This window comes from Nannobrachium achirus (assembly GCF_963921795.1).
Source record: "Nannobrachium achirus genome assembly, chromosome: 1".
Lineage (NCBI taxonomy): Eukaryota > Metazoa > Chordata > Actinopteri > Myctophiformes > Myctophidae > Nannobrachium > Nannobrachium achirus.
This window is the reverse complement of record NC_137810.1, coordinates 52,137,182-52,154,846: the sequence shown is the minus strand read 5'-3', so window position 1 is coordinate 52,154,846 and position 17,665 is coordinate 52,137,182. Positions and strand designations below refer to the sequence as shown.

Here is a 17,665-nt window from a genome sequence, read left to right as displayed (position 1 = left end):
GTGAAAAAGTAAAGAATAAAAATATGCAAAATGTGAAAAGGTAAAGAAAAATATGCTTTGGAAAATGGTCTGAAATAAATGTTAGATGATAATGAACAAACACGGTACATTATTATCAGAGCTATACATTTACCCTTCAACTTATTGTTTGACAGGTTTTATACAGGAAGATGGCACCGCACCCGGTCGGAAGATGCTTTAAAAAAAAGACTCAAAACAGATCTTAATGCCTTCGCTTGGCCTTTTTTTCTCCATGTCTTTTATTTTTTTGTTTGTCTTGACTGAGTTTTTATACGTCTGTAGCACTTTATTATTGCCAAGTGATTTGCAAAAAATGTAAGTGTGTAAATAACATTTATTATGATGTCTGGACTGGACACCACAAAGTTTGCCAAGGTGTCTTATGTTGAAAGAAGAGAGAGAGAATACCTTTAGGTAATAACAGAATAGACAAACTTTTATTGAGATAAATACAAAATAAACCAAGTCAGGGAATGTCAGAAACTCAAGAGTAACCTACGTAATCTTCTGTAACTATTGAGTATGTCTGTGACACTTGTACCATTTTTATCTTTTTACATATGGATTCACTTTTGTCGCATATAAAGGGTATTAAAAATAAAAAACAAACTAAATTATAAATTAGCAACATTGCAATAACATTAAAGGAAGACACAACATTAGATAAATCATATGAAGTCTATAAATAAACCAAAGAATGCGGTTGAAGGCTCATTCTATATTTGGTCTTATTCATTGGAAAGTGAGGTATACAATATTGAAAGTGAAGAATGAAAACGCTCCTTTACAATTTCTTACACGCGGACCACTTTTATTATTATATAATCTTTGTCCTGAATGATTCTCTACCCTTATCTCTGCCAGTCTGGAAGGCCAGGAGGCATAGATTATATTTTTGCCTGTCTAGAAGTGCATTTCATTAGCCTGGCATGGCCAGACTAATATCACTGCGTAGTCATTAGTCTGGAATCTTTGGGGCGACACCTGCATTTCCAAGGGGGTGGATTTAAAAAAATATGCCTCTGGTGATAAACCCGCCCCATATTTGCATACTGGGCCCTGATTGGCGTGCTGGCATATTCGTCTGGTTTCCAGGCTAGCATTTCATGCAGAGATCTGCATGTGTTTCACACACCGCTCAGCTCTACTCTCCGCTCACTCACTAGTAGGTGACGTCCCAGCCTTAGTCACACAGCCACCAGATGCAAATGAAGGGAGAATACAGACTTTCAAAGAGCAGCGGAAATCTGGGAATCGTTAGCGGCAACTGTTAATGCAAATGTGATGGAACCGGTAACTGTTATACAATAGACCATATTCACCGGGCAGCCATGTTTGCATTGAAAAACCAGGGGTGGCAACGGGTGGCATTTCATTAACGTAATGGCAAGATGAACGTCGTGTGAACATGGTCTATGTTGGAACCAGTTCGTCAGAAGAACCTGATCAGGTTCCCAACCCTATGGCTTGCCCAGTGTACGTGTGGGTATAATACATGTGGATGCATTGTTCCATCGGGAAAGGTTCAGTGTCTTGCTCAAGGGACACTGAACATATAATAAGGGATTGAACCCGGGAACCCTCCGGCTCCCAAACGGCCACTCTACCTACACCATAGCCTTACAGCCACAGACTTATACCTAATGCAATGAATAGAGGTTGAGAGAATTAGGACACAGGGCAAGTGGCTTACCAGGGTGTGAGAACCTCAAGACAATACAGCATCTAGGTTACGCCAATCGATATCACATCTCTCCTACAAAAGAATAAAATCACATTCTCTAAAAAATCAGGTCGCAACTGATTTTCAATTAAACTCCATGACCTTAAGCTTTGAAAATAACTTAAAAGGACAATATCACAGTAGTTACTTTTTGGGTAAAATATGTCTTATGTAGAGATTAGATCATGAATGTATAATTATTTAATTTTCATTCCAGTGCTCAATTAGCCAGTATCATACAATCACTACAAACAATTATGCTTAATTTACACTTAAGCGCCGAAAATAGCAGATCTACAAGATAAAAGAGTTAAAAGCTTATAGATCGACTATTTTCAATATTGTATAAATCAGGCTTTAGTGTCTGGCAATGTGATAGGGCTACATACAGTAACTATAAAACTGCCGCTACCCCAGTCCCCCCCCCTCCTTTAATATTTGTTGTATATATTTCTCAAACATAGCAGAGAAACCTAGGGACAGTCAAAGTGAAGAGGCAACTGAACAGTCAACATTGGTTTCCCACTTCTAACCAGGTTCCAAAGGCATTGCCAGACATTTTAATTATTTCACTGTTTAGGCTCTCCTTTTGGAAGGGTGTTGGCTGGCAATTGCTACAGGTTTGCTTCAGTTTCTGGCAGCAATCACAACAGATAATGCAACACCACCGATGGCTACCGCAGTGGCACCAAATAGCCACTTCCAGCTGAGACCCTGGGGAAAAATTGAAAGAGATAAAGGAATAGAAAACAATGCATAAGTTGGATGATCATTAATAAGTCCTGAGCTTCCCTCTGTGTTTCATATGCAAGGCCTAAACTTAAAATCAATCAATTTCTCACACACAGTTCAAATAACAAAGCATGATCTGATGACAGGAAAGTTCCATAGAACTTACTACATCATTCTTCCAAGGTGAGCAAACAAATATTCCTCTGCTGTTATCATTAGAATTAGCTGACTCAGGCGGCATTCACACAGGCACGTTTTATTACGATTAAAACGAATCCTATAACGTATTGTTGGAAAATACACAACGGTTGGGCATGTGTGAAGACGCATCCGTATTCTTTTTCGAATAAAAGAAACGAATGCAAATCCACAAAAAAACGGTGGTTTCGATGCGCTACCGCAAACGCTTCCCTGTTGGTGTGAATCCATCTGTCTCAAATACAGGCAATATATAGAGCCATGTGCGGGTTAAATCCATAGTTATTTATAAAAGGTTAAATCCCCCTCCAGACCGTCCGTTCTCATTAGATTTCTGACCATTCTGGCCGCCTCCTCCCCTCATTGATTCAATTTCTGATCACCGCTCCCTCGATCGCACATGGTGTATTATTTGAGAGGAGTTGCTCACAGTTAGATAAAAGGAAAGTGCCACAGGAGTCACTTGTATATCATATATAGGCTATAGTCCTAATATAATATAGGCCGATGTGTGGGTCTCTCGCCCTTGCTCGCGCGCGCGGCTCTCTGTGCCAAATAATGTCCAAATGGAGACGCTTCATGCGCGGAGCGCAGAGAGGGAACCAGCGGAGGGCAAGACGAGGGGCAGAGAGAGAGAGAGAGAGAGAGAGAGAGAGAGAGAGAGAGAGACGTTGATGTCCTCCTCTTCGTAGATATTCATATCTGGCTATTAAAAGTATTTGCTGTCTGGTTTATTGCTGGTAGATTTTGCGAGTCCCTCCGGCCGCCGCTGGTTTTATTTTTTGATCGCCCGTTTACGATCGTCGACCGCAGATAAATAGGCTGACGCCTGCGCCTCAATTTTGCGGCGGTCCTGCGGTTACATTGTGAGTTGAACTTGAAGAATTAATAAACACAGGGAGATGGAGGGGGCATTATTATGCAGCTTGGATACATACATGTCCCATGGACAGACGTGGACGATTCCTTGTTTCGGATGACAATGTGCAGTGTGAGGGCAAACGTATCAATTAAATATGCAAGAATGTAGCAACTTCACCCCTCCCATTCGCACGACTAAACCGAATTATATTATGAGAATGTGGCCTTACCCACGAGGACTTGGCCTGGTGTTTCTGTGTGCCGCTGAGGGTACTGGTAGGGTTACCCAGCATCTTCTTGTACATGGCCTGCTCCGCTCCCTTCTGTTCCGAGTGCTTCTTCACCAACTTGGATAGTTCTGCATGGATAGTCTACATTGATAAGAGACAAAGAAAATGTGAGCAAGAGTTGCATGCCTCAGCCCAACTTGTGTGATATATGAATTTCACATAAACTCAAATAACAAACGCCTTATTCCCGGATGGAGACACAAATGCATTTGTGTCCCCATCCGGAATCAATGGGGCTAAATTTATTATAATCAAATTATTGTTTTAGGAAATGTGACAAAAACAAAAAAATATGATTGGACTCAAAGTCTCCAAGGGGTGAGTAATAGATAGGAAAAAAAAAACATTTTGTGGTCAACAAATTTCCTTTGAGGTGGGATTTCATGTTCTACTGCTAATGTTAGATACACCCTTAAATGCCCATGTGGACTGGCTTACATTGGTAAGACCACAAGGCCTTTAAAAACTTTAAATTGCTCAAGACTTAAATTGCTTAAATTGTACTATGAAAAACAATGTCTAGTTATGTAAATGGACAACACTTCACCGAGGTGAAACAAAACCTCCACTCATAGATGTGTGGGAATTTATGCAATTAAACATTCACACAGAAAGGAAGATATAAACTCTTAGCTCCTAAAATGTGAACTCTTCTGGATGCATTAACTGAGAACTGTGGCCGATGTGAGCAATTTTATATTGGACTATACTTTTGAATGAATTAATTGTCTCGGTCAGTCATTAACTATTTTATTCGCGTTCTGGAGTTTTCTTTTTTGCAAAATGGTGTTGCATTATTCCAATGTGAAAACGTATAGTCCATTTAGAGTCATATATACTGCGATTTTCATTACATACTGTTGCTTGGCATATAAAGTATGAATGTAGCCCACAAATACAGTATGAAGTATATGTAAAATTAAATCTAATAATTGATGGCATCTCAGACTTGATGGCAATGTGCAACAGGTGTTAAGTACTGTGGTGGGTAATTAAGATGGCAATCCTCTGTACTGCTACTGTATGCATCAGTCTGAGGAAGAGCTGTGTGCTTGTATGTCGATGGCAGCAAATAAAAATCCTTTCGTCGTGAGCCAGCTGGTGTGTGGATCTCTGTTCAACTTCATATATATACCCATAACCACAGACAAAATGTGTTTCTAGCTGTGCTATGCTGCACTACTAAGATATGGGTAAATACTGTGCAGGTCAGGTCTGCCAGTCTGGTGAGGATTGAGGTACTGAAAGCATACAGGTGAATATTCTGATACAGAAATAGCACAATCATCCTTATATGTACTAACCAGGTAAGCTCCAACACCTGGCTTTGTCCGGTCAAAAACTGGTGGGAAAAACATGTAAAAAATGTCCATCGCTTAAGCGTGGGTTACATCAGGCCTAGATATGGCCTACATCTTGGCACAAACGGCTCAAAGTTTGTTCTAAGCCCTGGGTCCGATTGGCCAAGTCAAACTCATAAATAGCACCGCTCACTTCTCACTAGGTGTGATTTTTTAAATAATCATGACAATGATGACTACTTTGGCATATACTGTACAGTTTATCATGTAGTTGTAGGAAGGAAATCTGCCCAAAGATGAATCACCTTTACAATAGTTTTAGGGACCGAATACTCTCCCAGAAGTATTGTTATAGTATAGTATAGTATAGTATAGTATAGTAGGGATGGGCCGATATGAAAATTTCATATCACGATTATTGTGACAAAAGAAATCACGATTTACCATATTATCACGATAATCAAAATCCATTATCCTGGGGCGGAACATTTGCCACAACGCAACGCGTTGAGAGCTTATAGATCGGCTATTTTTTGGCAAAGACATTTGATAGAGTGTAAAAAGAGACATATATTATAAGTACCTTTTACCAATTATAGAGGGTTTGTACCGGATATGCAGCTCGGCAAATAAAAGGTGAATTGATCCCAGTGCATGACAGAGGAGAGGACAATATCACGATAATTTAAGTCTCCACGATACGATTATCCTAAGTGTTTTTCATCACGATAAACGATAATATCGCTTATCGTCCCATCCCTATGTGAGAGTGATTAATATTTTTCCTCCTCAACAAAAGCCATGCTACAAAAACACCTGGCCTCATTAGAGAGCCACCATCACTCACTGGGACATCTGATCTATAGGTCCACACTACACTAGTTTGTCATTGTCGGTTTGTTTGTCCGTCTGTGATCAGCAAATCTCCAGCACAGCTGGACCAATCAGCATCAAACTTTTCACACACACTCCCAGTAGGCCAAAGAAGACAAATTGGCTCCACTGTGGCGTTATAACAAGGCCACTTCACGTGTCGGCATATACAGCAACTCTAGAGCGTGAGAACCTTTCTAGTTGCTACCATTCAATTAGAGTTAAAAAAAAGGATCTCAATGTACTGTAAATAAGCCTTGTGCTCTCCTGAGCGTATCCTTTTAGTTGACCTTGTACCAGTGAACGGTACTGTCATGAAACTGTACCTTTTCCTATGCAAACTTTTAATAAATACTTCAAACAATGCAAAAGATTTTGTCCAAAACACACAAATCGGTACGTGTTATCTCTAGAGTCATCATGTGATCAAGATGTATCAGTCAGATCTTTCATATTCTGTTCCGACCGGCTACATTTGACCTGGCCTGGCAGAGATCTGTGGGCAGTGTGTACTTTTCTATTTTAACGATGAAACGGCAACACACAATAAAACATTTTCTGCATAAAAAATACATGTGTTTCTTTCATGATAATTCACAAGATATTGTTCACAAAATATTTAGTTTTGTATTTTCTGCGTTGTGTGGAATTACAGGATGCATGTGACATTTAGCCTATACCGATTATTTATTTCGGGAAACGTTATTATTTCAAGATTATGTTATTTCAGGTCTCAGAGTCACTTATCTCTTCTAAAGACCCTGACACACAGTCACCCGCAAATTCAATGGGTGTTTACAATGGGTGCAGCCACACTGGAGGCGTCATGTGCACGTGTCAAAAGCTGTTGATGCGTCTCTCAGAGCACGGTTCTAATTTTGAGACATTGACGCATGGCAAGTAGCACCACAACACAATGACTGTAACCAACAGGTCCACGTTCAACAAGAGTGCTTTGCCAGTGGTTGAGACTCGTCTGACACACATCAGCAGCACGCTATGGCAGGCAGTAGAGAATCAAATAAAAGTAAGTTACTACCGAAGCAAATAACCAATGCAAAGTATTCCAAGCCACTGTCCATTACAGAGAAGCATGCCGTAAAGCAGTTGTTCCCCCCTGGGGGTCCTGGGACCCTCAGGGGTCCTTGCTGGGATTTCCCAGATAAATGATGGATAGTTAGGAACCAAATGGACCCTTACGGGGATGTAAGTCTAAGATTGATTGTTATGATGGTCCAAGGTCTAATGCTGGGGTTCTCAAAGTGGTGTTCAGGGACCTCCAGGGCCCTATATGAAATTATTTGAAAATCTTTTTTAACACCACAACGCTTGTGCACTGCATATTTCAGACGGGGGTCTGCGGCCAAACACACTTTCATTTAGGGGTTCTTGACATGAAAAGGTTTGAGAACGACTGCCGCAAAGCATCGAACCCCAACTTGGGGGACCATTCAGTGTGGGTTCACTCCGGGGAGCCATGCCTCACGGAAATATAATTGTATTTAGATTTTATTATGTGGCCCAGGCTGCTCTCAAGCTGATCTCCCTCTGCTCAAAACCGCTAGTTGAAAACATACGTCTGTAGCCTACTTAACACATAGTTAAGGACTCGGTTATTCACACCTTCACCTTCTGAATAGAGGGCTTCTGTCCACATCTGTGAACAATTCCAACTCCCGTCTGTCCGTCTCAACCGTAGAGCTGCCCCGCCCCCATCTATTCATTTCAATGAAAGTTGCTCAGTGGCGTTTGAAGCACCCGGAAGTCTGCCACAAGTAGCCCAAATAAGGAGTTGGCCTCAATATTGACGCCAACTCTTGTCCAATAGCTAGTTTTTCAGATCATAGAAGTATCCTCAGTTTTAAATGCGGAAGTGTTGCCATCACAGAGTTGACCACCAGCTTCACCGCTCAACTGTGGTTCTGGGGGCTTGGTCTTAACCAGGTTCCTCAATCAATGGCGAACTAAGACATAGGAAACAAACTCGCTATGGAATTCTGCTGTAACATATAATAAACATATTGGATATCAAGCCAACAGTGTTGGGGTAGTCCTGAAAATGCATGAAAAGAACAGCATTCAATGATGACGAGAGAGAGAGAGAGAGAGAGAGAGAGAGAGAGAGAGAGAGAGAGCACTCAAATAGTCTATGACATGTTTTACAACTACAAATAAAAAACATGTACTCTTCAAGCCAAATCAACGACAATCTACAGTATACTATTAGTAGTACACAAACTGTTGTGTAAAACAAAAGGGCACAAGGCGATACAGTATTGACAGATTGGTGTAGGATTGAAGTGGGGGATTTTGGGCACGAGTACCAAGCTGTTCAAGCATTCAGCTGATCCAAAAAGCCCACGCACTGAGCTCTGTCAGATGGCCTTGTGTAGCCAAAGAACCTCACGTATCAGCCTATGTAAGCAGTGTAGGAGCAGGAGCCAGGCATTAGACCTGTGTGTACAGTGGGGCACCAAGAGATAAACCTATTTACAGCAGCAACGTGAAAACAGATCCACTGAAATGATGAGTCTGCATCCCACCTGACTCTCCATTGGAGACTACAGCAATATTGTGGCACCATCTGTTGGACAGGGGTGAGCACTACAACACATTCCAGTTTTCTTTTTGTTTACCAAACTATTGATCTATTTTTACCTAAAAGAAGTGGGAGGTGGAAAAGGGCAGCAATACCTTGTTGCTTGGTTCCAACTTCAGTGCCTTCCTCAGAATTCTAATGGCTTCTGCATATTCACCTTGCAAGGCCAATACCTAAAAGAGGAGATCATAACTTTTCTTAATACAATGACCCATTACACAACTGTTTAGAGTAGAGTATGAGAGAGAAGAGATAGAGATGTATATAAAGACAGCAATGGAGAGAGAGAAGGAATAGATTCACAAATAGGCTACCTTGCCCATGCGGAAAAGTGCTTTTATGTTTTCTGGCTGGTGAGCTAATGCTGATACACAAGACTTGAGTGCTGCATCATAGTGGTCCAGCTTCAGCTGAGAGGCAGCCATGTTGTTTAAACATTTCACCTTCACATCTATTAGCTCCGTCTCCTCCTCGGGAGTGATGTCCACTGCAACACAGGAAACACCACACACAAGCTACTGATCACAGCATCAACAGCATTACAGAATTTAAAAGAAAGATCACAACGAGTCAACAACATAACATTCAGGCCTGCACACTCATGAGGGGTGACAAAGGTGGCACGTTCTGAAAACATATCCCATTTACTGTCGTGGTAACAAACCCTATTTAATCTACACACACCTCAGCCAGTTTTTTTTCCTGAGCTTCCCTAGAATCATCCTGAAACACTGTGTCAGCTGCCCTAACGTGAAAATTGCTTATTTTGTACATGTTTATGTTTGCGCTGCCATTACACCATCAGCTGTTTTTAAAAACTCCATTATCTAGACCTTTATAATGTGTAGTTACTATATGCTTACATTTTGTTCCATGAATTATATAACACAACAGAACGAACAGCAATAAGTATATCCTAAACAGGGCGTTCGGGTGGTGCAGGGGTAAGTACCTCACTACCTGCCCACCAACGCAGAGTCTAGGGATTCAACTCAACCGCAGTACATGCGACATGCCAAGCATGTATAGGAAAACAACTGTGTTAGGGGGAGGAAGCCAGGTGGCAAGGGCGATCTTAAGCCGGTTTTCCACAGGCCCAACTCCACACCACTCCACACCACACCGCCCACTTGTGTCAGGTTTTCCACTACAAGGAACTGGGTAGAGTGGTGTGAAAGTGGTACTTAACGGGGTACCAAATGCCAAGTGAGGCCAAATCAGTGACGTATACACGCTGCTGATACTGATTGGTCAGAGACAGAGTCTCACGGCTGAGCTGTGTCTTTCAACACAACAACTTGAGACAGATTTTAGTATGCAGTCACGGCTGCAAATCAAATATAAAAGCAAAGCCTGTTTGTTTTATATATCTGTTTTTAAAAGAGGACGATTAGGCAGAATTGTGTTCCCCAGCCCTGCAGTTGAGATACCACGAAGCACCAAGAACATTAACCAACACAAACAGTGGACATACACATAGGCTATATCGTCGCGAGTCGCAATTATCTACGGCAAATGCGTCGGCAATCCGTTATTTTATATAGATCTCAGTGAGATGTCTCCTGTTTGTATTTGTAACTGCGTGTGTTGAATGGGGGAACGAATCTACAGCCTACATGTACTGTACTGTAGCTGCGCTAGCATAGCCTCTACATTAGCTTACTTCTTTGTGTAGTTTGGCCAATAAAGTTATTATTTGACCATGAACATCCCGACGTTAGTCGTCGCTATAGTTGTAAAGACTTGATGAAGACCTGTGTGAGTGTGTGGCATCTAAAACATTGTCCACCACATCTCCGTGTTGAATGGGGAAAAGAATCTACAGTAGCCTACATGTACTGTACTGTAGCTTAGCATGTATGCTAGCGCAACTAGCCTCTACTCTTCTTTGTGTAGTTTGGCCAATAAAGTTATTATTTGACTATGTTCACCCCGACGTTAGTCGTCGCTATAGTTGTAAAGACTCGATGAAGACCTGTGTGAGTGTGTGGCATCTAAAACATTGTCCACCACATCTCTAAAAATAATTAGCGCAAGTTAGCATCTCCGTTGTGTTTACAGACTGAGGAGAGTATCCATATCAGTGTTACCAGATGGGAAATGTTGAATTATCGTACCGGAGGCTCAGAATTATCGTATTTGACATGAAACTATCGTACACGGCCAAAAAAGAGAAATCACTCGCGTAAAAACGTAATTTCACCAAAAAATGCGTCTTTAGTGTAAGAAACGACCTCGTTTTAGACTCCTGCGTGACAAAAACGCATCAGATATGCTGTGTGGAGGCAGGCAACTTCTTGGAGCTTACACAAATAAAAGCCTGAAACTGGTCTGGAAAGATGCAACCAGTGTTTTTAATGCCTCCAAGTACAGATCTAGGGTCAGATTGACTGATTTCCTGGCTTATTTTGAGAAGCCAAACCAGATCCCAGATCAGCAGCCAGGGAAAATAGTGAATTCACGCTCTTTTTGATGATATGCCGAAATTATCGTACATTTGGGCATTTTTGGAATTATTGATCGTACATCGTACAGAGGGTCAAATTATCGTACAAATACGATAATTATCGTACGTCTGGCAACACTGATCCATATGTTGAAAGGGGCGTCGATTTCTTTCGGGAGCGGAGGGGAGGAGGGGGAGAGGGGAGGAGGAGAGGAGAGGGGGGGGGGGTACTGTAGTGGAAAACCTACATAAAAAATGCGGTGCGGTGTCGTGCCGTGTCGTGTAGTGTCGGGCTAAAAAGTGGTATGGAAAACCGGCTTTAGTGGCAGAGGTGATTCCTGTTGTACAGTTACTCCTGAACGGGAGGAGTAGGACGGAGGTGCTATGTTATCCCAGTGGGGGCTCCTCACTGGCAGGTGAGCCAGTACTAGGGTACAACAGTAGTGGAAAGGGGTGGGAGGAATTAATTGGCATACCAACTAAACTGGGAGAAATAAGGGAGACAAATGATTGGCTCATCTAAGGGGAAAAGTATAACCTAACCATAGAAATCATAAAATAGTAATAAAAGCATTATGGTATATTTTGTATTCAAAAGATAGAAAGGTGACGAGTGTGCAGGTCCAAACGTGACCAAAACATCCAGCGGTCTTACAATGGGCTTCCATTTTAGCTGCTTCTCCTACTGCCCTGTGCCTGGATCACCCCTGCCCATTCACAATAGCTCACCTTTAGAACTAGATTCCGTAATCTGCAGAGCGATGCTATAGGAGTTGACAGCAAAGGCGTAATCGGCACGCTGATAGAAGTAGTTTCCCCGTTCCCGCTTCTGGCCGGCGAGGGCGATCCTCTCTGCAGGAGACAGGAGCTCCACGTCAGCAGCATCTGCGACCTCCAGCAGCTCTACCTCCATGGACAGCTCGGCGTTGGGGGGAACCTCAGGATCAATACTGAAAATAGTTGGGAGCATTCAAATCCATAATCACACACAATGTGAAACAGATCTTGACTTGATTCAGCTAAATATTTATATTATAACGTCACTGTGTAAGAAAATTGCATTGACCAGACGTCCCGCTGTGGCCAGGTTTGGCGAGAACAATCATGCACAAACCTCCGCACACAATATAGTGCAGGGGTTGACACTGATGTCTCAGAGGCACTTGCCCTTCTTTTGCTCGAAAATGAAATCCTCCATTATAAAATGATATTGAGTGAATATTGATGAATTTGAGTTTTTGTTAAATCCAATCGTTAACTGCAGAGTAGCGACAGTCATTTTGAAAAACCAGGATGAGTGTAACTGCCAATCATAGCCAATAGCCTAATATTTAATGAAGACGGAAAGCAATTGCCCATCGGGCAACTTGAAAGCAAACTCCACTTGCCCGAACTTTTTATTTACTTGCCACGTGCAGTCGGGCAACCGTAAGTGTCAACCCCTGCACACAAGCGACGCTTGTTTTAATGTGTTCCCAGCGTTGGTAGCTAGTTGCCTACTTCTGATAGGCATAATGATTTGTGTATGCGGACAGTGACACTGACTGAAATACTTGTCTGTTTCTACACTACAGTGGCAGATACAAATACAGACAGCTACATTGAAACAAACTGCCTACCTCCCCAAAGTGCTGTATGCATATTTTGCGTCAGCCTCGATGAGGGCCTTCTCTCCCAATTCCATGAGCTGCACAGTGAGATCCAGGGACTGAAAGAGGAAACAACTGACTGTAATGGGACATTTATATCACAACAATAAAGCATTAGTATCTAATATCAGTCATCTGAAGTCGTAGACTCTCCTATTCATTATCTGTGCTCTCTGTGAATATTAAAAACAAAAGAAACTGTGATATCACAGACATTAAAAATTTGTTTTTTTTACCTGGATTACATCTCCATCTCCCAGAGTGAAAGAGAGCTCGGGTTGCTCCTCTACAAGTGTCCCATCAGCCAGAGAAGTCTTCAGATGCACCTTGACATTCTGTCCTTTCAGAGGCCGGCTGTCACGCCCTTTGCCAACCTCTAGGATTTTCTTCTTCAGCTGGTCATTACCTGCAGACATGGAGTAACGTTACAATTCATACAATGTTAACAATAATTTAAATTAAACATGGCATGCCACCTACAACAGTGTCATACTAGAGGTCACTTTGTGGCAACCGATGATGGCTTAACATTAGCACAATCTCTTCCATGAACCCACATTGGCCACATACCTAGTACATCAAGCCACTCGCCCACTACGGCTGAACTCTCTTCTTCCTCTTGGTCTTCTTCTGTCTTTTCTGACTCGTCTGTCTTTTTCCCACCACCGGCATCCTCCAGGGGAGGAGGCTCGTCATCGATATCTTCTTCATCTAGAATCTCAAAGTCCTCCCCACTGTCCAGCAGTGAGATTGCTTCGGCCTTCTTGGTTGACATTAGAGTGTCCTCGTGGCTCTCACCAGCCTCCACTGCCTCCTCTTTGTCCGTCATCTGAAGACAAAACGTATGCAATTAAGTAGGCAGTAGTTTCGGGAGGCAGGGAGTGGGACTGTCTCTTCTACGCATGTATGACTATGGTCAACATCACAGATTACAACTGTTACTATGTAATGTATATTATTGTGACACTTTGTTTTTCCGTTTTGTGTGAGCATTCTGCATTTGCCCTGTGCTGTGCCTTGGTGGGCAACGGTTGAGATGGGACATGGGAGGGTTCGAGATGTAAATGTGGACACACGATTGTTATCCCATGTGGTGTTATATATAAAAAATAATAAGGTTGCAAAAAATTAAATGAAAAAAAAAAATAGGTAGTAGCTTATGTTGATTCAAATGTGTAGGCCAGTTCAGTTATTTGACGACAGAGGACTAATATAAAACCGTTTTTGTATGAATTGAGAAAAAAGGGACCCCAATTTAAACACACCCACACGCTTTCTTGTGGTCTTTCCCCTTTTAGTTGACCTTGTATCAGTCAAATGTACTGTCCTCCTCCTGTACTTTTTCCTATTCCTAACTTCTATTAAAGTAGTCAAAATCAATCAATCAATTAGCTATAAGTGTTAAGGCCCATTCCCACTGGGCCAGATAACAGATAAAAAATCTTTCTCCAGATATTTTTCCATTCAAAGTGGATGGTAGATACAGATAAAAAAAAGATCTGCCACAAATAAAAGTATCTGTGGCATATATCTGTGGTAGATATTTGTTTTATCTGTATCTACCATCCACTTAGAATGGAAAAATATCTGGAGAAAGAGATTTTTTTATCTGTTATCTGGCCCAGTGGGAATGGGCCTTTAAAGCAGCCCAATTCATTCAGAAGGAACCACAAACACTAAACCAACTTTAAACGTTCACTGCAAGATTTCGCTCACCAAACTTAACCTTTTGCCAACACCGTTTGTCAAATATCTGATATACCTACTAGACTTCACTTCCACAACAACACGTGTTCTTATCAACCAGGCTTACTGCGGTTTTCCAGAACTTTCTAGGAAGTTTACTGCAGCGTTGTCTCAACGAACAGCTTACAGAGCTATGCTATCTATCGTTAGCCAGGGAGTTAGCTGGCTAACAGTAGCCGCACTTATTTTTATTTGTTTATTTTACTGTCAATTAAAGCACAAGACCAACAATACAACGTTACTAAGAGGTCGCCCACATTTTACAACGAGCCTAAATTACCATTAGAATATCTGCTGAACCTGTTTGGATCAGAAAGTGAATGTTCCAAGGTCCACTCCAGCAATACGTGCTAATCTCTGCTTACAAACAAAACAAGCTCTCTTCCTGGTAACCTTCAGGCTTCTGTATTTCTATTGGACCTTCACTTAATCTCGCGTTGCAACGCTAGACCTCCCGTCTTCTTAAACTGCAAATCTACAAGCTCAGAATGCGTTGCTATGCGACGCGTTGTGAGCTTTTAGATCTCCTATTGTGTGAGAGAAAGTGGATTAACCAACACTGCTCCCTGGTGGTCAAAATGAGAAAACATCTAAATGTGTGCTGCTTCATAGGTTTCCAAAGTAGTGTTACCAAACCTTGATATAATTAATACCACCCAAAGTGAGTTTGAAAACATGACCACGACAAAAAACTCCCATACCTACTGGGAGAAATACAACAATGTGCGAACACAGCAGCAAGATGTGTGAACTGTTGCGATAAAAGAAGGATAGAGACTGGAACACAACCACCCGACTACAAACCATTGATTGACAATGACATCTAGACCTACTGCACATACAGTATTAAACAGAGCTGCTACCTTTAAACACATTTTATATTATATGAGTTTTTCTTTTTCTTATACTATTTAAATCGTATTGAGAAAAGAAAATCTGCTATTTGTTCCAAAAGCTTTATACCCTGCAAAATAGCTCTGTTTACACAATGCTGTACCCCTTCCAACTGTATATGTTCCCCATTTTCAACTGTTTTATTTTATTTTGACACTTGCTTTGCCAATGTAAATGTATGTTTTCTCATGCCAAAAAAGCTCCTTTGAATTGAATTGATATAATTGTCAATGCATGATTCTTGCCTGCCCGTCCCTTGTTAGGGTACACTGACTGAAGAGACCTCTTCCAAAGGAGTTGACCTGGGTCCTTCCCCATCATGTGAGGTTCATTGTTGTTGTGTCAATCCCTGAAGAAGACCTTATCAGATGAGATATGGTTGGCAGAAATTTTATCAGATTTTGAAAAGTTGGTTGTTTTTCATTAAAACACTGTTTGCATCGTGGCTATGAGCAGGACAGCCTCTTTCTTCATTTAAAGTCTTCTGCAACATGGCCAGCACCTTAGCAACATTGGTGTGCATCCTTTTTTCTTGTTGGTTTGACACTTTTAAACATTTATCTGTATGGGAGTCCCTGGCACAAAATATTTTCAGATAGGATAGGGACCCGTGGCCAAACACATTAATGTTGGGGTCCTTGACATGAAACACCTTCAGAATCACTGCTGTACATCTTTCTGTATATCAGTCCTGTGGTGGAAAAATCCATATAACAATCATTGTGGTATTAATTTATTAAATGTATTAGATGATGCAATTTAAACCCACTGCAGGGTTGACATCATCACCTGTTCCTCCCTGTAAAACCCCTTACAAACAGACGACTCACACAAATCTATCACAATATGCCGACTGTGTGTGTGTGTGTGTGTGTGTGTGTGTGTGAATAGAGACCATGTAAGGAGTGACCATCTGTTGTTACCTTTCTGTACATCTCCTGGCTATGTATAAATGTGTGTGGGACATGGGTGTTTGGGGGCTGATGGGGGAAGCTCTGGAGGGAGACGCAAGTCTCTCTCTCTCCTGCTGTGATGAGATCTACAATAAAGTATGAAGTCTGATTCCTGACAATGCAGTCCTGCACCTTCCTGATTATTTAACTTTCTTATAGTAACTTCAAAAACTTCCATTACAGTCCCTTGCTGCTTGCCCCTTGCTTTGCCTGTCTGTCTGCTTGTCTTTGTTGTACAGTACATGCATCTTATATTTACAATTGGCTTAAGGCCGCAGCCCACTTTGGCACAGGGCACAGGACACAGGGCAGCCCACAGTCAACGGACACAGGACAGTCAACGGACTTTGAGACACGCCCACACTCGAGCATAGGCACAGGGCACAGGGCAGTCCACAGTCAACGGACTTCACAGAGAGAGACGCACACTTTGGGGGGGGGGGGGAAATGCACAGAGAGAGACGCACACATCACCAATACGTTTTATTTCTTATTTTTTTCAAAACTTTTTTTTATCCTAATTTTTTTTTCTCAAAAAAAAATTTTTCTCAAATTTTTTTTTCTCAAAATTTTTTTTTCTCAAAAATTTTTTTTTTCTCAAAAATTTTTTTTCTCAAAATTTTTTTTTCTCAAAAAACTTTTTTTTTCTCAAAAAACTTTTTCTCAAAATCTTTTTTTTCTCACAAATTTTTTTTCTCTAATTTTTTTTTTCTCAAACATTTTTTAAAAAACATTTTTTTAAAAACCACCGCTCAGTTCACACGGGTGTGATTTTTTTTTTTTTTTTAACTTTTTTTTTTTTTTTAAACTAGATGTGAGCGGGCCGAAGGCCCGCAAACCTCTAGTCTTACAACAAGTATTAAGGCTGTTCCTGTTCTCTACTAGAGCAGAAATGTATTTTGGGAAACGTATACATGATTATAGAGAGTGATGGAGCAAAAACTGGAAAATGCAACGCAGAGCTGGCCAATGCCTCTGTCTCAAATAAAACCCATGACAAATGTAGATTATGATGCTGTAACCTTCCTATGATAACATGCACTTCTCACTTGTGGTAGTAGAGTGAATCATAACTTCATATTTTTATCCAAGAAGTTAATCCTGGAAGATCTTTTTATTCAAATTATTTTATTTGACCCTAGCCTCGCTTGGCCAGGTTTACTCATGTGCAAAGAGAAAAGCCTGGGAGAGATATGAGGCAGAGACGGTTCTAGGATGTGGGGCTGAATTCTCCAGGAAGTTGCCTTTTTTTCACAGTGTGGTGTTCCTGCAAATGTATTCCCCACTGGAAAAAATCCGGTCTACGTCTCCTGCTCCGTCAGTTGCGCTCACAATAAACAATATACAAACAAAAGCATTGATTCAGGCGATATTACACC

At 41.4% G+C, this 17,665-nt stretch overlaps 1 protein-coding gene across 2 annotated transcripts; it reads right to left on the bottom strand.

Moving 5' to 3' along the window:
* Positions 1 to 436: 436 nt before the first annotated feature.
* fkbp8 (FKBP prolyl isomerase 8) lies at positions 437 to 14,836 on the bottom strand. Of its 2 annotated transcripts, none has more exons than XM_080734556.1 (9): positions 14,720 to 14,836; positions 13,264 to 13,522; positions 12,930 to 13,099; positions 12,664 to 12,752; positions 11,774 to 11,994; positions 8,913 to 9,085; positions 8,694 to 8,771; positions 3,766 to 3,906; positions 437 to 2,458 (listed from the first exon to the last, which is right to left on the bottom strand). In XM_080734556.1, the coding sequence occupies exons 1-9, from the start codon at positions 14,720 to 14,722 to the stop codon at positions 2,372 to 2,374; spliced, it is 1,221 nt and encodes a 406-aa protein (XP_080590682.1). In that variant the 5' UTR covers positions 14,723 to 14,836; the 3' UTR covers positions 437 to 2,371. The 2 variants fall into 2 exon arrangements, with proteins under 2 accessions (XP_080590682.1, XP_080590683.1); XM_080734557.1 differs by lacking the exon at positions 14,720 to 14,836 and adding an exon at positions 14,507 to 14,637.
* Positions 14,837 to 17,665: the final 2,829 nt, after the last annotated feature.